Source organism: Atractosteus spatula, chromosome 7 (assembly GCF_055471065.1).
Source record: "Atractosteus spatula isolate fAtrSpa1 chromosome 7, fAtrSpa1.hap1, whole genome shotgun sequence".
In the NCBI taxonomy this organism is placed as follows: domain Eukaryota; kingdom Metazoa; phylum Chordata; class Actinopteri; order Semionotiformes; family Lepisosteidae; genus Atractosteus; species Atractosteus spatula.
Genome location: NC_142712.1, coordinates 46,666,819 through 46,687,457, shown reverse-complemented (window position 1 = coordinate 46,687,457; position 20,639 = coordinate 46,666,819). Strand labels below are relative to the sequence as shown.

Here is a 20,639-nt window from a genome sequence, read left to right as displayed (position 1 = left end):
CTGCTTCTGAAATTGGAGCATTACACCATAATAAGTGATGGAAATTAAATATCTGTGTTCACAAAAATATTTAGATGCACGCTTACGTAAGTCACAAATACAGCCCAATATATCCTGTCTTTTCAATCCTCAGATTCTATACATTTAATGTTTTTAAGAAATATTAAAACATTGTTGTGTGCTGGAGTTGCTGATTATTTATTCTCTCTTGAGCCCTCCCGAATTTGAATCGGCAGCCTGCAGGAAGGAAACGCAGATGGCCCTGCACTCCTCTGACACACCTCTCTGTCAGAGGAGTGCCCCATCTGTCACGTTGCGGGGGCAATAGTGTCACTGGGAGGGCACTCGGCATGTCCCAGGGTGTCTGGGACGGAGGCTGAGGATTTCCAGGCTGACTGAGGCTGGAACTGCCCAGCCAATAACAGTGCAGCCTGAGGAACCCAAGCCACAATCAGCTAATGAAACAGACCAGATTCAGACCGACAATGTCTGGACAACAGGAGTCCTAGACAAGTAGTCAACCTGTGTCCTAGGCGGGCCCTTCTGCAGGTGGAGTCACTTGGGAATCCCGTCAAAAATATATTCCATTTGTTCCTGAGCTAATTACCCTACCTGGTGGGATCCCAGGGATTATGGGCACACCAGGCTGAACAGGAATATCAACACCTGGCTGACCAGGGCGGGGTACATCAGGCACAGCTGGTGGAAGCTCAGGAATTCTGGGAATAGGTTGATCTGGTGGAAACGGCATAGCGCAGAGTTTTCTGTACTCATCTGGAAAAACAAGAAAGACAAAATTAATACACAGGCTCAATATGGAACACTTCCTGTCTCAGTTTACTGTCACTTCACACACTAGGCAGCCTCCCGCTCAACAGCTGAAACACAGCGTTTCTGCTTTCTACTTCTCAGCATGAAAGGAACGGTACTTGTTCCTCTGCATCCTGACTCAGCTTCCCTCTCCTTTTTTTACCTTATACAAGAGAAACTGTAAAACATGAAACTGAACAAACAAGATCTTTACATTTTTCAAAGCCGGTGCAAAGTCCTTGTATGAATATAAAGATTAAAAAGCCTGAGATGTTTGTTGGAAGTTAAGAACAAGTGAAGGGTGGCACGGTGGTTAGCACTGCTGCCTAGCACTGCTGCCTTGCAACACTAGAGCCCTGGGTTCAATGCCTGTTCTGGGGTGCTATCTGCATGGAGTTTGTATGTTCTCCTGGTGTTCACATGGCTTTGCTCCAGGTGCTCTGGTTTCCTCCCACAGCCCAAAAACATACTTGTAGGTTAATTGGCTTTTGGGAAGATTGGCCCTGGTGCGAGTGTGTGTGTCTTTCTTGCAATAGGCTGGAGTCCTGTCTAAGGTGTACCCCCACCTTGCACCCGTTGCTTGCTGAAATTGGCTCCGGCTCCCCACAACCCTGATTTGGATAAAGCAGTAAGAAAACAGATTGATGGAAAAACAAGTGAAGAAAAATAAAACATACCTGTTCCACGCATGGGACACATTTCTGGAGCAGATCCATCTGACCAGCAACGCCCACTGTCACAGCAGCACTGCATCTTGGTCATGTGCTGGGAGAGCTGGTTGCCACAGCGACCGTTCACTAAACTTGCGAAGCAGTATCCACTTCGACCATCTGAAAACAGAAGTCCGTCATTTTATAAGCTGAAATTCTTTACAGCTTCAGACAGGCAATTAACTGTATTTGAAGGAAAATATGGCTTTGAGTACACAGAGCTGTGTCATCATATTTGAATTAACTTTGCAGACTGCTGAGGTATCTGGGGTGTGACTAACTGCTTTTAAGGGTCCGTTCAGTGCCAAAACTGTCTTAAGCTCAGAACAGTAAAACATGCTAAAATCCTAACAGAGCGAGTAGTGGACATTCACATGAGGGGCTAAGAAAAGCCAACAGAACTTTTGGCCGTACATGTTTTTGGAAAGAACAACTTCATAGCGGACATTCTTTCCAAATAAACATCCTCTTGGGAGCTGGAGCCAGCGTGGATCTGCTGATGTTACATGACCCGAATCCCCCTTGGTACTGTCAAAAACTGGGTGGGAATGAATTCCAACTGATACCTTTTTTGGGGAGAGGAGGTTTGAATTTTTCTGCACGTCACTAAGAAAAGCCATCAATCCTCACCTTTCAAATGTCTGTCCTAATTTCCATATCTATCAGCCCCTCGTTCCTGGCTGTGTTTCAGAATACAAGCACCAGGGAAATTACTCTATAGTTACCCAGCACAGCTCTCAACTTTTTTTTTCACCAGGACTTATTCACATTACATATGAATACATTGTCACAAATGTACATATTTACAAATATTCTCCAAAAAATATTCAAGAGGCAGCAGTTTTTTAAAAGTTTCCTGCATAGCCCCCATGTTTTCTTGACTTAAAAAAACTTATTTTATTAAACTTATTGAAAAACAGCATTTTTGTTTCTCATTAATCAGGTAGTGTAGGCGGCATGCCTTTCCACGTCTATTAAATTGTTACCCAAAATAAGGATAACCTTATTTTATAAGGTTAACTATTTTCTACTGTACAACAACAGATTCACTTTATATTATTATATAAATAATACAACAGCTTGTTTTAATTAAATTTGGCATTATGAGAGATTGTGATTTGCCTACAGAAAATGCTCATGTTCTCTCCTAGAACTCCTAGTCTCCTAGTTCCTGTTTGAAGTGAAAAAGAAGAGGAAAAGGTGTGACTGCATAAGTGTAAGGTAAGTATTAAGATGATTACGAGTCTGAATTTGAAAAAAACAAGTTCGCCGGTTTTAATTAAGCTGTTTCACACTGCCTAAATGCCACAGCTCAACGAAAGAGCAACAAAAAAATTGCCGGTACGAAGTTGCTTGAATATTCAGAGTTTAACAACCCACCAATGCCAGATTGTTGTGGTACAGCCTGCATGACTGCATGAGAGGGCACTTCACCTTATTAATAACCTGCAGCTGCTATCTCAACTGCACATCAGGGCTCAGAGCTCAGAGTAGCTGGAGCAGCTGCTCCTAAAATAAGGCCAAAGGATCTCCACAGGTTATGCATCAACACCGACTCCAACCACCACGAAACTGACAAAGCGTTGACAGAGCACATGTGTACAGGTGGAGCCATTAGAGATTTGTTGGGGCCCAAGCAGGGAAACGAAAACATTTCAGTGATGGCATCTCCAAAAACTGGGCAGCCATCAGTGACACCGTAAGGAACTGGCTTCATGCTGTTGACACTAACCTCCCTTCACTGCATTATGCTGACAGTATTTTTCCACCTGTACTCCACCAGTTTTTGCTTAAATGCCAAAATAATACCTTAATATTTTATGTGCTAAGACATTTAAAAAATGTATCTTTTTCTTTCAAGGGATAAATAGAAAACATTTTAAAAACGCAGTGTGACAGCAGCCTGTAGGGTGTGACATGAAACACTGTGTGAATTCTATGCATGTTAGTGAAGCACAATAGTTCATTCTTATAGTATTAGAAACAGCAGACTAATGACCTAAATTCTTGATGTTGGGCTTTTGGAAAGGTTACAGTAATTTTTCTGCATGGTCTCCTAGCCCAGAGTGCGGGACTGTATGAGAGGAGCTCACTTGAGGATAGTTTTTGCAGTTAAGGAACTAGGTGGTAATTTATAAGACTGCTTTAATGCTAAAATCTCAGATGTGCTGGAACTCATTTTGATTTCATCCCAAGTTTAATTCAGTAATTCAACCTTTATTGCTCTGAAAATACCTTACAGACGTTTCCGTCATCTTTTTATTCATGAAATCCTCAAAGCATAATTTTCCCTGCAAATGCCTATGACAATGAATCATTTGGAGTTACATCAAAATGGGTTTGCTAAACTCATAACCAGCACTTACCAAACACAAAGTCTTAAAAGGAAGGAACTAAGCAGAGGCAGTGGAAAGAGATAATTAGACAGCAATTTACATACAGTGCATTAAGGCAACATATTATTGAAAAGCACTCCTGAGCTAGTGTTTGATGGCAGATAAAACAGATTATGCCTGGTGAATTTTTACTTTTTCCTGGATTGTTAAAAATTGTTAGTTTAGCACAACTGTTTCTTCAGATATCCCGAAAGTAAAAATGCATGGTTAACCTCTAATTGAAATTATTGTATATGGATAGTGCATCCTTATAATTACAGAAGTCCTTCCTTTGTAGACATCTCTTAAATATGGTAAAACATTGGCTCCCTGAAATTTCTCTAACAGTGCTCATTATCAAAAGACCTGCTCTTTTATGCAATTTGTTTGTAGTTACTACAAAAATTTAATTGCACATTTTCGCAGATTTTTGCATTAACAAATTGTCTTTTGCCATCTAACCAAAAGCTAAACTTTTTGTGGTTTGAAAAACAATCCTTAGTCATCAATGTGAATAACAGAGGTCCGTTACCATATTCACTGTACATTATTTCTGCCTAAGTCTATACTGTCAATTCAAAGCTGATATTATATAGGCTAACTTTCAATATTCTTAAATCACGCTCTGTTTTATTAATTGAAATCCTACATTTTCCAAAATGTCAGAATAAAAATTGACCAGCCACTAAAATAATTTCATACAGTTACTATTAGTTTCTTCGGGCATTTCCTGTTGCTGGGGTCCACTGTTTATGGACTGTATTTCAATAAGCATACTGAATTCACAAATGAGGAAAAAATGTAAAACAACTGTTTTATGAGGAAAAATGTGAAACAATTGTTTTAATCAGCTCTCCACTCTATAATTTATTTGTAATTGTTTCTTTCAGCTGATTCTTACCTATACACCTGGAGCCATCAACTGAAGCGTAGTACCCTTGGAGACACCTGCAAAAGTAACTTCCAGCTGTGTTCGAACATTCACCTCCACTGCAAATACCAGGGAGAGTCGCACACTCATCAATGTCTTCAAGGAAAAACAAAATACAAAATCCAATCAGATAAACTACTGGTTTTATCAAATTAAAAACTGTAGTATACAGACATTTTGAATAATGGCTTCATACATTCATTTGAAGAACAGAGTTGGTCAAATTAAATTTAACTAATGTGTGCTTGGGATCCCATGCAAAAATACCAAATTAAAAATCCTGTTATCACATTGGTATTTCAGTATCATTTTCCATACAGCTCTTTTGATACTGTTTCAGGATAACACTTAACACCTTTTCTTACAAAGAAAATGCAAATTACATTAATATGACTTAGAAAATGTTAACACTAAGCCAAATTTGAAACTTCTGGTTTAAAGTTAAAAAATAAGAACCCGATTATTATTTCTGGGCACAATGCTGCACAGACTCCATTCTGCAAATTATCACCACAAATACATCTTTTACCATTTTAGTAAATCAAATTCTGCAGAGTTATGGCTCATCTGGAAATCATCACCAAACTTTGTTAATAAGCCAGTGCTCTTTGCAGTTTTAATATCTGCGAGAACAGGGCTTTTATTTATTTTAGTACGTAAGAGTTGCTGAGACTAGATTTTTATAAAAACCCTTGTTATTTTACAAGCCAAAAAAACTTTCTTAAAATAACTTTCCAATTCTCAGTGTCTTTAAACACAAAACCAAACTGCACATCTCTGCCAGTTCTGCTCTGTATTCTGCTGTGTTCATTTGGGCCTCTCACAGTCTTATCATTCACAAGAGAAATTCTCCATTGATTTGGTTAAACTCTATTCCTTGATGCATGCTTCTGGTTATTTATGACTTTGATGGACTGTGGTGCGTCAAAATCTCTCTCCAGTTATTCCTCCCATAGATTGGATCTCACATTCAAAAACTCCCCCTCTCACACTTGAGTCATGATTAACAGCTGAATGGAGTCTGACCTCTTTGCGTATGCAATTCTGATTATCACCTCACAGACCCAAGCAGTGGTTGCTGCCAAACTCCTGAAACTACAAAGATGAAATTTGGCTCCAGGGGTCTCCATCTGGCCTCCTTCACAGTCTTTGTCCAGTGCTGTGGACTCGTCACTGTGCTGACGTTTTTATGTTGTCACACCTGCTATGGCTGGTGGAATTGTGCCCTTAGTCTCAATCAGTTTATTTCATTTAGACTAAAGGCAGCCTATGCACCCAAGAACTGGTCTCCATCACAGGTCAGACAGTTCCTACACTTCTTTGTCTTTCTGTGGCTCCGCAAGAGTGCCAGGTTAAAGCAAATGCTCACGGGAAATGAATGAAAACACTGCTGTGGCTTCCCTGCGACATTTTTCTTTTGCATATTTAGGGAGACAGAATAGTAGCACTTTAAATTAAGCCCAATAGTATTATTTACAATCAAAAAGGACCGTAATTCATTCTTCTTCTGAAAGGTAAAGTATCTTGACATGCAATTATTTCACCTCTTTAGAAGGTGTTGAAGCTTAGAAAAAAGCTTAGAAAATTTCAAAACCTTTTATACGAAAAGATAATTAATTAGGTTAATTATGTTAAATAATGGGAGGGTCCGTTTGCCCTCAGTGATTTTTTTTGTCTGTGTTTCCTCACTGCCGGTTTGTGTAGCTTCACAGATGGTTGGAGAGAAAAGGCAACAGTTAAAATCATTCTGTTTTTACCGGACTAAGGGGGAACACACTGGTTCACACAAAGCCTTACCTTCACATTTCTGTGTGGCTTCGTTGAACCTGTGACCAGCGGGACACTTGCACTCAAAGGACCCGACAGTGTTAATGCAATTTCCTCCCTGACAGAGCCCAGGAATGGCCTGGCATTCGTCCACATCTGCAAAAGAAAAAACCTTTATTAAAAAAATCACATTTAATTTGTTTTCCACCTAAGCGCTCGTCTACAAAAGAATATTGCTTTCATATGGAAAGTTGTACGAAAACCAACCGGGCTTAGAAAACCTTGCTAAAGACACCATCAAGAAGCTTCCTGTCTCACTTCATTACTTTAGAGCTGTTATGAAGAACAATTTCTGATATGCAGAAGTCTGCATCCTAAAAGTAACCACAAATAAGAAAGTAGCTCTGTAAACGTAAAGGACATGCAAATCAGTATTAAGGACAGCAAATTGAAATAAGTGGTAGAGGTGGCTTCTCAAGGATTTATTTCTTGTATTCTTTTTTAAAGCAATTGAGAACAATTTCTTATTTACAATAATGACCTAAAGACCTATTTATATAGTACATCAGAGCATTCACTGGAGCAAAACAACAAGGGAAGTACAGCACCTTGCTCAAGAGGATGACTGCAACATCCCATTTAGGATTTGAACCCACAACCCTCAAGGCAGGAGGCCAGAGTCCTAACCACTCCTCCACATGCTCTTTCTGCATGACCATGTGATGGTAAATGACTCACTTTCATCAACAGTTCCAAACCAACCGTGATTGAAAAAAAAACATGGATGAAAAAGGCTGGGTCTGGTTATACTCGTTTGGATTACAGTGCACATTTCTCAGGTCTAGACTGGCAGCTGGAAGAGCTGGCACTGTACTTTCACCGTGGTCAGATAAGCAATTTTCCTGCAAATTTAAGCTGTGGCGCTGCAGAGTGATACACCCTTATAAGGCCACCACACAGCGATGGCGAGGCACTGTGCAGGAAGTCGAGAGAGGCGACTGCGACAAGAGTAGACGGGCTGCCGGATGTACCTCCTCCGTGGGCCCTGAACAAGCAGACGACGCCAGAGGATGAGACGAGGCAATAAACACAGAGACAGAGGAAAGAGAGGAATGTGTCCCATGCTTGTACCCATGAAACAGTAAATCACAGCACTGAAAAAGACATTCTGGGCTGTGCCGTGCAGAGCCACCCCTGCTAACTTTCTCCTATGTCCTACAGACAGCCAGACGATAAAAGAATTTATACAGCTGGAAGAATTAGAATATAAGCCAAGTACAGCAGCAGGACTTTCCAAACACGCTGGGGGAAGCCATAATCCACATCTGGGAGGACCTCTTAGTAGACCCTCAGCGTGGTGGGATTGTTGAGAGGGCAGTACAAAGAAACTTTATCTAAAAATTATGCCACCTAAACAATTTCTTGTTAACATTAATGATGCCCCCTCCCCTCCCCTGTTACAAACAGAACAAAAGAGACATTATTCTCTCTTGGTATTTTAGGTCAAGCTGTTGACAACTGAAAAGGACAACAGCACTGCCGCACAGTATCCGGAGTGATGTGTGTCTTTCACCTTTTTTTTTTATTAAAAAGCGCCATAATAATATATTATCTAAAACCCCCAGACTGTCAGAATTCTGCCAGGACATTGCAAAACAAATATGGAGCCAGAATGAAAAACCGAAGGCAAAAAGAAGGTAAAGGTCAACAATCCTAAAACTGGAGTTACAAAAGCCAGGGTGAATGAGCTAATTGCTCCTTATTTAGGTATGTATCTTTGCAGCAGAGCATTTACATTGCAAATGTACCATTGTAACAGTTCAGTACATTCCAAAGAACACAGTGGCCAAAAACAACAGTCTAGAATAAATAGTGCTATTGGTACTATACTGCATAGCTGTACTCATGCCTGGCCAATTGCCAACATTAATGCTGAAATCTCCGTAAACAGTTTATCAATCTGGTATGTAACATTAGTGCAAGACATTTAACTAACAAAATGTCCAAACCACAAACAGACTTTCGCAAAAAAGAGCAACCTAACTCTTTTCGTTCTTCAGATGCAATCTCCTATAATGAGAGGCACATGATTAACAACATAGACTCAACTTCGCATACTGTACAGACAAATAAGTCACTGTGAGGTTATTCAATTTATGAATGTTTATTTCTGCTTCCAGCAGTGCGTCTACGAAAGCCATACAGACACTTGCTATTTCCACAGTAAAGGAAAACAGATGGCTTATATAAAACAACAGGAAGTAACCTTCTTCTTCATGTAAGACTTTATTGACTAAAAGAACACTTTGAAATTACAGTATGAATAGAAAAAAGGCACAGCCCTGGAATATATATTTATAACATATCACAAGAAGATTCCTTTTTGTCCCACCTGTGAGGCAAAATTCTTCCCAATCAACTTATAGTCCCTCTCAATATTGTTTGCATTTTTTTTTAATCTGCTTAGTAGATTTTATAACTGACCAAACATTATGTAACTCTAAGGTCATTTGTTTCCCAGAGTTTAATATTTTCAGGAAAACACCATCACAGTGTAATGTTTTGTGATCACCAGGCCAAAACAACAACAATAAAATAAACAAAATGCAAAAAAGTCTCAGTGAGGAGGAATGCTATAGAATAGCTCATTTATTACTGTATAAATGCACTTTTTCTTATAAAAGCCAGCGAGGCGTGAGTGAAGACATCCGACAGTCCCTTTCCACTCTTTTTGCGCATATCACAGAATCCCTTTAGACAAGGAGACCAAAGGCAATTTAACTCAATTAAGATTAATCCCCTGTTACTTGGAGTCAGCCCGGATTCCAGGCTTGCCACCAGCCTGCAGTACCTTGACAAGCTCCCGTTCGGATGTTTGGAATGAACCCCCTGCGGCAGGGATGAGGCTGCGCAGGGCACATCTCGCAGGGGTGCCCCCAGGCCCTGCCCACCGTGGCGCAGCACAGAGTCTTGGTGCACACGATGCCAGTCAGCTGCCCTTGGCACATCTGGTTGCTTACAGATGTGAAGCACGGCCCAGTCCTGTAATCTGGGAAGAAGTAGAAGACGACATTGAAGACAAAAGGAGAAATTACAACTGTAAACAAGCCAGGGTTAACTATTCTTTTTTCTCCTAGCCTGGCAAATTTTCCCTTTATAAGTCAGTGTTCCAGTAACCACTGGGGTAGGTTAATTTAACTCTAACACATACTAATCCTTGCACACAACTCTTTACCCCTCAGTGCTTCACACATGGGGGGTGGGGGGCCACTTCAACTACCACTGGAGCAGTTAAGCAGTTAAGCAGTTAAGAGTTGTAGCTGTATCTAAAAAAATTAAGAATAACTAAATTTCTTTTAAATGATGGTGGCATGCAAGGTGGTGACACTGCTGTCTAATAGCTCCAAGTCCTATTTCAGCTTGGGGAACCTGTCTGTGTAGAGTTTGCACGTTCTTCTCATTTCATGTCAATTTTGGTCTTTTTGAGAGGTTCCTGGGCAGGTGTCATTGGCTACTCAAAACTATTCCCTACCGGGACTGGTTTCGCGTCTGGAGGGTTTCCTCTCAGTACCAGCACGAGTATGGGTCATATGACTATAGAGAAGGAGAACCAAATGGGCATGGTGGGCTAAACTGCATGCTCTCATTTGAGGCCTTCCTGATGTTCTGAAAAACACATTCCAGGAGGTATGCATTGTTGATAGTGTTCCACCACCTATTTTGCTGAGCGGGGTTAAGATGAAAATAAAATTAAAAAAACATTTTTTTTTAAATAGCCAGTTCTTTTAGAATTTGGAGATTCTACAGTATGGTCCATTATTCAGATGTTATATAAACTGATATATATATATAAACAGACATCAGCTGTGGTGTATTGGCTTTACTGTTCCTAATAACTTACAGCAACAGTCCAAATTCACATAGCTCACAAGTCCAAATTCAAAAATTGCTTTCACATTTCTCAAAAGACAATACGAAGAAATGGAGGGGGGGGGGGGAGTTTTATAAGTCACAATTAAAAGATCCTAATTTCCAGAAAAAGCTCTTTTAATTCTTGTTTTTCAAAGTGCAAAGAGCCACGCATAGCTAATCATTAACAATTTTGTGTTCTGCAAGTTTTTTTTGTGTGTTGGCATGAAAAAGAAATTGAAACATAACTGGATTTCCCTCATCCCTAAAGCACATTGGAAGTATTTTTCCAGTTACTAACCACCACGCATCAGGAGGCGTAGATTTAGTGTTGAGTATAGATGATTACCAAGCAGCCTGTGTTCATTTTAAATGAGACTGAAAGTTTCACTGAAGAGACATGCCGGCTCCAGCTGAATCCAGGCTCTGTTTTATTTTAAAAAGCAAGCCCCTATTAAAGAGCCTCTCAGATGTTTACCTATTGAGATTACGATAATGAATGGCCACTTTGAGACTTCATTTTTTAATATAAAGGACTGTCTTCATCATATTAAACCACTTCAATTTTATCAGCTGTGCATAGCAATGACTCATAATGGATACCAAACTGAAGAATTTACTTTTAATGGGCATAGCATCAAAGAGAGAAAAAATGAATTCTGATTTAGAGGACTGTGTTCACATAGTTTTCTCTATATAACATACATTTTCCTTACGTTCTTGTGGAGCTTTCAGTATATTTGAGTAACAGTCACCCAGGTAAAGAAAGACTGAAAAGTCATCTTCATCAATCATTTGGGTACAAAGTTTAAGTTCAGGTGTTTTTTCTCTTTTTATACATTTACTTAAAACCTTATTAAAAGAATTAAAAAAAGATTAAATATTCTTATTCCTATATGATGTACAGTACACTGTATATGTATTCTTTCATTTATCCATAGGTTAGACCAAAGAGTATCTTGTAACTGAACAAACTATGCAAAAAAAAGTACAGGAAGCTAATCATGACACAGACATTTAGTCTGAACAGGAGTGCCCTTTTTCTCTAGGGCAGCATCATTCCAAAACTCACTAGCACACTACATCCAAAGGGAACTGTGGGATACGCCCTTTGTCTCCAAACATCTGGAAATGATCTTAAGTGCACAGCTTGTAACCACTTAAACAATAGGCTGTAGCATCCTAGATTCACAGGCTATAAGGGTGAATTAAAATGGACACTGTTGGTATGATAGTGGACTCTGTCAGATACATTTCCATGTTCCTCACTGGGAGTCTTTACTACGTAGTGACAGAGGCGTATATGTCCCTCAAGGGCTGGTGGAAGAGGTAGAAAAGTGCCTGTAAACATAATATTGATTTCACACTGCTTGAGTGGAAGTAGACACTCCTATTCCAAAATGGCCCCATGAGAGCTGCCCCAGGTGGGTATGGGGACACTTTCAAGTGCAATTGTCCTATCAGGTGTACTATATCTCATCTAAGTCTAGTGTTGGCCTTGGCAAGGTCTTGTTTCTAAGAACTTGTACTTGTACGACCTCAGAAAGGAAACTTTGTCCTAGAGCATTCCGCCTTCTCTAGGACCCTGGATTTGGTGCTCAACAGAGTCCCACCAACTGACTCTGTAGTTCTACAGGGGGACTTCAACACCCTTGAGAAACAATGGAGATACCTGAGGGAGTATGACCAGGTGGGTCAGCCTCCCTATCTGAAACAGAGTAGTGAGTTATTGAGTTTCTGTGCCAATCACGGAATGTCCATAAGGATCGAACACAAGGCTGCCCATCAGCATACCTTGTAACTTTGTAGCTTTGGCTGAAGGTTAATTATCAACTTCAGTCCGATTGTTGGACCCACGGCCACTTGTTTAAAAATTCAGGTTGAACAGGTGAAAAGAGCACTTGATTACCACTTGGTGATGTACTGAATCTGATGAGACAGATAGACACAGAGTAAGTGAAAGGTCTGTGGCAGTGAAGCAGGGGCAGAGTTCTTGGACAAAGCTCCTGGTATGCAGGTTGATCTATGTCCTCAGCTTCACTTTTGGTAATGAACTTTGGGAAATAACTGAGAAGAACCAAATCATGGGTAAAATGGAAACTTGTTTTTTTCTCAGGGCACTTGGGCTTACCCTGGCCTACCTGATAGAGTCTCTGCACATCAGGAGGAAACAGTTAAGATGACTTAGATATCTAGGAAGGTTACCCAGCCTCGGAGCTTTCCTCAGCTGACCTGGAAACACTTGGGAATCCCCAAGAAGCAGCTGCAAATGATGACTGGTTCTCCCTACTCAACATGCTCCTACTGCAACCCTCACCAGGATAAAAGGACAGACGACGGTTGAAATAATGGAAATATCCACCTTTTGAAAAATAATCTACATTTTTTTTTAAATCACATTTCATTAATTACATATCTAAAGCCCCAATAGATCACTGTGTTAAGGATGTATTGTCCTTCTTCTTTAGATTAATAATGTCAACCAACGAATCCAGACTCAATCACACCTAGAGAGTAATTTCTCTCATATCACTGCCTGATTTACTGGGTTGTGGGACATCAAGGGCAGAATGGCTGCCATGCATCATGCTGCCCTCCTTTCCGTAAAGTACTTATGGTTCGTTTGGGATGTTGAATTCTGTATTTCATGCAATGCAATACACTGTTGTATTAAATGCAATACATACAGTTTTTTTAACTCACATTTATTGTCAATGATACAGCTTCAGCACTTACTCCTCCCAGCAATCAGGGTTGTTGACACATTTTAGAAGGTTTATTGCTTTACGATACAGGATTACCTTAGTAAACATATGATCTCAAATACATTCCAGTGAGCTCATCTACATTTTTTAACACATGTGCTGGGTGTCTATCCAGAGATGCGTGGGTGTCTCTCTCTGTGAGTGCTTACGTAATTATCCAGACTGTTGTTTTAGAAAGAAAGGAATTGCTCCTTGATTATGTTTCATCCCACTGTAAATATTGTGTCTTGAAAAGAATTCATTTTTGTAGCCTTACTGGTATTCACGCTAGATCTGCAATATCTTTATCCTGCTTTCTGTTTGCTTATTCTGCAGCAAAGGCTTATGGTATACAAAACGAGAGCCCAGTATGACTGAAGTCATTTTACCCTTGGCTGAAACCCATAAAGTGTGTTACAAACTTTTATACCCAAGAATGCAATGGCCTTAGAATTAACTCTTTCACCACTCTCCTTCCTCATATCTTGTCATCAGTTAAGTTACATCAGATAATTACAGCAATCACCAAGTGAACAAGCCCGACTTTTGTATGGGCTGATATTCCAAAGACCAACTGACAACTAAGCACTTCAAAAGTTGATGAGCTACATCAGCTATATTATTATTTCATACTGTAATAGCTGACTGGTATTACCAATCTTCTACCCTTTCTTAATAAAGTACGCAGCAGACTAATATAAACCACTGGTAAGAATGCCTCAACCTCTAGGAAGAGCACTACTTGCTCTGTGAAGTCTACTCCAAGTTTAAGACAGTTTATAATTAAAATGCACTTAAGCTCATTTACTACCAACCAATGATACCAGCCAAAGAACACCACAATTGAACTACAATAATAAATATATATATATGAATTGTATATAAAGTTTAATTTTTAATTTGTTGGTTGCTTTATGGATCTAGTTAATTTCACATTCTACAATGAATCAGACCTGAACCCTTTAGACAGGGACTTAATCCAATCTATCTTTCATCAATCATGCCCTCCTAATAATCCCCATTTATGAACTGGCTTCATTACTCTGCTCTCCTCCCCACTGATAGCTGATGTGTGGTGAGCGTTCTGGCGCACTATGGCTGCCATCGCATCATCCAGGTGGATGCTGCACATTGGTGGTGGTGGAGGGGAATCCCCATTACCTGTAAAGCGCTTTGAGTGGAGTGTCCAGAAAAGCTCTATATAAGTGTAAGCAATTATTATTATTATTATTATTATTATTATTATTATTATTATTATTATTATTACTAGCATCACAATGAAGAGTTTCCTGAAAGACACATGAGGTTAATTACTATGCAAAAAGGAAAAACATCCCCTAGGGATAGGGTTCTAAGCAGATTTTGCTGAGGAAGAATGAAGCAGAAATTAAATCAGTTCATGTAGCGGGAAGAATGCTCAGACCACAATCCTAACAGATATCCACTTCTGATGGTATAAGTTAGAAGAGAACAAGTAAAGGTTTATTCTATGCAGCATTTACTGGATCCTTTGCAACCTACAGCACGCATGCTGACGCAGCTACCTACTTGAACTAATTTAGAAGAGCTCACATTCAGCTCACGCCGAAACCTAAACAATAATAGGATCTGTTATGAAAAGTGTAAGATCATGAACCTAGGCTAAGGTCTGTGTTTTCTATCTTCTTCCCTGCCCTGAAATACTAACTGATTATTCAGTCAAGGAACATGTGTTGCCCTTTTAAAACGTAATATCTTCTTGGTTGCTAGTACAACGATAGCAATGGTGACATAAATACAGGTGCTTTGTGACTTTAGAATCATGAAAGCAACCCTCAGGATAGCCAAGGCAAACAGCAACAGACATCTCTGGAGCTCCCATGTAATACTCCATGACAAAAACAACGACTTGTCCTAACTGCTCAGGAAATGAGATAGGACGTTTTCCATTTCCATTTCTTATAGCTTTGTGCTGAAGGAAGCCATTAAACACAATACTGGCATGAGTCAGACTGAAAATGCACAGGGAGGGCACCAGTGAGGTATTTACATTAATAATTTTATTAGGGACATATTAACATCCCCATTGAAAGACTGAGCTTGGACAAGTGAAAACCTTTGTACTAACGGTGGTTAATGATCATTAGTTTTGTTATGCAATCTCTCTTAAGCAATTCCTATAGCCTTACTGTAGGGCTTTTAACCAGGAAGGGTCCAATGATAACATTTCTATGGATGACATGCTACATAACTTCAAGCTCCTAAAAATCAATCCACGTTACAAGATTTGGTTGGAAAAAGTTTGGGAAAAGCCTTCCAGGTTTCTCTCATTAAATACCACATTTTATCCACTGACCCATTAATAACACCTTTGTGATTATTATGTTGAACACGAAACCACCATTTTTTATGAACTATTTTTTTAATGCTGTGGATAATCCACGTACAGTGGAACTTGATTAATGGTTCCTAAGCCTTTCAGAAAAGTTAACAATTTTCTCCAGGTTTAAAAGTCATATAATAATATGGATCTGTACAGTTCATATTGTGTTTTTGAAAGAGAAAGGCAACAGTCTGAGAGACTGTAAGTGCACTTAAGAAAGGCTTAAATATTTTACCTTTGTTGTTGAACACTCAAGATGTCCATGTGATATTTATGCATATTGGGATTCTTTAAGCACTAACACTAATTCTATTCCTGTCTTATAAAAAGGCATAAAACTTCAAACATTTGTATTAATCATGTTTTGCATGAAAGGATGAGTCTATTATTGGTAAATGCCAAGCAACAGGATCACCAAGAATGTGAAAACGAAATGTGAATCACTGACGTCCATTGCCACACACACAATACAGAACACAGAATTAATCCCTGCTTGTGATTTCAGAGACATAAAGTCAAAACATGTTTTTTACAAAAAGTTGCTTTAAATAAATCAAGGCCTTATTTCTGAGATACAGGAGCCCTGGGGGATCAAACTAAATTCATAATAAAGTCCTATTAAAACAGGAATGCTATATCTAAGTTTGTCTCAGGGTAGGTCAAAACCAAACTGTTGTTTGCTCTATTCTTTTATTAATTAAAATAACAGGTGACCTGCTGATAAAGCCAAGCCCTTTCAAGCCAGTTCGCAAGGTTGCATTTTTTTTGCCTTATTTAAAATCTGTTTTGCCTTTATTAAGCTGACTTACATGGCTTTATAAAAGCAAGTTATTTGCAAGAACATACTTGTTAGAATCAAACACACATGTCTGAGGAGCCTGGCTTGAGCACAGCACCTCATATAATATCTCAGATCAGATTGAGGACTCAACCCCTTGCTTTCTTTATGGTGATCACTAGCCGAGAAAATGATTTTTTGACACTAAATACAAAATATATGCAAAGTCTATGGCAAGTATAAAACTAGCTAAAATTACTCAACTGAAATTGTCAATTTGATGATATTGCTACAACAGAGTACAGACACTATTGTTGACTGTACATAAGCCATTTTGCCTTCAAACTACTCTCCCTGTCCTTTGATCAACCTAGACAAAATGATGGGTTAGGAAACAAACAGGATCACAAACTTCCCTGAGTGCTTGGTTCCACTTACAAGTACATGGATCACAAACAAAGGAATTGTGTGGAATTCCTTGAGAACACCAAATCGTCAATTACAGCTTCCCAAACCAATGTTGGAAACAGATGTGGAAAATAATATTCCTTCCATGATGTTTTGTCTTGTCTTTTTTTTACAAGGATTGAAACAACATCCATGTGGTGCACACACTGCAGTTAGTATCTAACAAAGTAATACTTCGTGTCAAAAAATCATTATGGAATAATTTCCAACTTGACACTATTTTTTCTTTATGTAGGACAATGATACGTAGCGGTCTCCATAAAAACAACATTTTAAGATAGAATTTTAAACCAGAGGCTAGAACCCATTTCACACCTTCAGTTGAAAGAGGAAAGATGACTGAGATACATATCAAATACTGTAGGAGATATGGAGCTGCAGAAAAAAACATATGAAAGGGATCTGGGTGTTTATGCGGATTCATCTATGTTCTTGTGAAGACAACATGAGGAAACAATACAAAAATCAAACAGAACGTACACACCAACGAGCTTTCAAATTGACCAAAAGAATGTCATTTATGTCACAACAAAAAAGATATTATAGAGCTCAAAAAAGAGCAACAGAAAAAGATTGTCATAAGCAGGGGACTGTCATATATGGACAGGTTAAAGGAACTAATTCTTTTCAGTCTAGAGCAAAGACAATTAAGAAGAGATCTGATCCAAGTATTTCAAATCCTAAGGGGGTACAGACAGAGTCAAGTGACTATTTCACACTCAGTAAATAAACAGAAGGTCACAACTGGAAACTAAAACAGAATTTATTTAGGTCAGTGAAGAGGAAACACCTCTTCACACACGCAGGAAGTGGGGGTACGGACCATGCTTCCCAGACAGGGGTTGAGGCCCAAACACTGGGATCCACCAGGAAGTGCGAAGATGGGATTTCAGGTTCACCTACTGTATCTTCCAAATTAGCAAAATGGACCACAGGGCTTCCTCTCACTAGCAAACAGTCTTATGTTCTTTAATATTAACATTCCATTTAATCTCCTATTACACTACCATCTGTCATGGTCCATTTCATCAACACTGTTCCCTGTGCTGCCACAGGATGTTTAACAGAAAGCATTATATTTAGCTTATAGAAGAAAGGCCTACCTCTTTCACACTGAGCACCAGTAAAGCCATAGGTGCAGGCACAGCGGTTTGGAGCCACACACCTTCCCCCATTCAGGCACCCATTCTCGCAGACCGCTGAAAAAGGGCAACACATACAGGTAATCCAACCTTCATGCATGGTTTACATATAGTACAAGATGTAAGCACATAACACCTTTTGGTAAATTAATTAATAAATGTTCTTGAGTTAATTAATAAGAGTCAATGAGACAAGTGAAAACTACTTCGCAAATGTTTTAGTGAAAAAACTATATGCCTAAAGCTTTAGGAAGTACAGAAAAGGTATTTATATAGAGCAAATCCTACTTACGTTGGCCACAGTGCGCTCCAGCATAACCCTTCTGACACATGCACTGATCTTCTGCACAAGAACCCCCATTCATGCACCTGATACTGCAGTGTTGAACTAGAAAATAAGAACATACAGTAACAATTAAGCTTTAAATGCAACTTTACGTAAATCAACAGATTTATTTGTCACTATTTTTTGCTGTTGTACTATTGTTTGCATTTCAGCAAGATCCTTCTCAAGCCACCATGAGCTTCACTTACTTGCATTACTTAATACTTACTTATATTCGTGGATTGCATTCATCACCATGTGCTGAAAATACTCGAGATTTGTACCTCTACAACACCAGATTGACCTCTACAAAACCTGCACTTATACCATCTCAGCCAGCCTTGATGTGAAACTTAAAACAGACCAAATAAGAAAAGAAAGATATTGTCCTAAATATCATGATTGAATATACCCAGCAGGCTGAACAACTGAATATACAAATACTGCCAGATGTAATGTAGGGACTGATACTGCTGGAGTATCTAACCAATATACCGGAGTATCTTACTAATCTAAGGGCTGATAGTGTTGGGATATTTTACCAATATAAGGACTGACACTGCTGGAGTAATTTACCAATGTAAGGACAGATTCTACCAGAGTGTCTTAGCAGCATAAGGAATGATATTACCAGAGTAGCTCACCAATATACTGTATGGACTGAATTTGCTGGATTATATCTTACCAATATAAGGAAAGATAAAGGCAGAGTAATTTACCAATTACAATTACAATCAATGATACAAACTAAACTCATTATTTAATTTACCTAAGGGTAAAAGAAAAATTCTCTGGATTAAATATTCTCTACTTATCCAAATGTTATATGGTATTTTTTTCATTTAAAAAAAACACGCTTTGACCATTCTTTCTTACTTCTTTGGTTTTTGTGTAATCTCAATGCTGTGCATATAATATGCTACATCCAAAATACTGTTCTGTGGTTTAAGTCATCTTGAAATTAAATACTAAATTTGTCAAATCAAATTCTGCTTTTTAAAGGTTTTTTGAGGCTTAAGTGTGAGTTTTTAAAAACGCTTTATAAAATCGTGTAGAAAAAAAGAAGGAAACAAATCCTTCACAGCTCAGCTCAGTTTCGTGGTATTTAACAAAAACAGAATGAACAAGGCAAGGCACAGGAAATGATATCATCTGTCAAGCAGGGTAGGAACTTAAAACCGCAAACTGATTTCAATTAGACTGAGCTGTGCCAAAAGCTAATTTCACATCCCAAGCAAACAGCAAAGCCATTTAAACTTGTTGTTAAGGAGTACACAACAACCAAAGTCTAAAGTCTTTCTTTTACTTTAAAGACAATAATTTGGTAAAACTAATTGTTTTTGTCTTGTCAATTCATCACGTACCTCCAAAACTGTGACAAGCAATGTAGCAATATTCAGGTGTAAACCAATAAAACAGTACAGCTGATTTTTAAGAAGAAACGGAAGGTTTCATTTTAAGAAAAGACATTACAGTTGACTCCCGAGATTTGATCAAACCTAACTGAAAGAAAATGTTTAATATTTTTCAATCTTTCCCCTCATCTACACAACATTTCTTAAATATATTTCCTTTAGACCACCAAAGTTCTTTTTTTTTGTTGTGGTTTGTTTATTTCAAGGTCCATCCTAACATACATGATGAAAATGATCAGATTTGTAAGCTTTAGATGGTCTCAGATGGTCTACATGTTTATTTAAACATAACGCAAAACAGTAACATCCAAAATTCCAAAGAGGTAGTTTCTGCCATTGCTGGAGGAACTCGCAGTTTAAAGGTTTCTGCTAACGTACCTGATTTCGAGCCACAAGAAGGTGCAATTTGACCGCTTGGGCAGGTGCACATATTTGGTCTGGAGCAGAATCCGTCTCCACACGAGCTTCTGCAAATTGCTGAAAGTAAACAAGTGGACTGTGACTCAGAACATGCACAGCTGTGTTAATACAGTACCTCGTGCATCACACCAGCTATTCTGTGATCTGTGTTCCTCAGTTTTGGCATCTGGATTGAGTTTTGATTGACCTCAGCAGATATTTGACAGAGTTGTTGCAAATTAAATAACTGATTACTTTTTGCCTTCAAAGTTTTTTTTTTAACTGAAAAGGTGTCAACCACTACATCCACCCCAGAAGTGTACCACCCACCTGGGTGGCACACAGAAGCCATCTTGCACCAGCAGCCCCACAGATCAGGTGGAGGAGTGAGAAACTGCTTCACCAGTTGACTAAAGGGGGGACTTTTAATTACTGTAGGTCAGACTGTGCATGAAGCAACATTTTACCCAAGCCATGAACACTTTAACGACCAAGTAGTCAGAA

The 20,639-nt window shown here is 39.0% G+C and overlaps 1 protein-coding gene across 2 annotated transcripts in view; it reads right to left on the bottom strand.

Annotated features, from left to right (window-relative positions):
- Positions 1–20,639, bottom strand: part of fbn1 (fibrillin 1) — a 75,101-nt gene that overhangs the window by 50,023 nt on the left and 4,439 nt on the right. For both annotated transcript variants that reach the window (XM_088920986.1, XM_088920987.1), the window contains 8 exons: positions 20,115–20,213; positions 18,289–18,384; positions 17,958–18,053; positions 9,445–9,642; positions 6,624–6,749; positions 4,797–4,922; positions 1,488–1,640; positions 613–774 (listed from right to left, as the gene is read on the bottom strand). In XM_088920986.1, the coding sequence (XP_088777112.1) occupies positions 613–774; positions 1,488–1,640; positions 4,797–4,922; positions 6,624–6,749; positions 9,445–9,642; positions 17,958–18,053; positions 18,289–18,384; positions 20,115–20,213 (1,056 nt within the window). The remainder of the gene's footprint in view (positions 1–612; positions 775–1,487; positions 1,641–4,796; positions 4,923–6,623; positions 6,750–9,444; positions 9,643–17,957; positions 18,054–18,288; positions 18,385–20,114; positions 20,214–20,639) is intronic.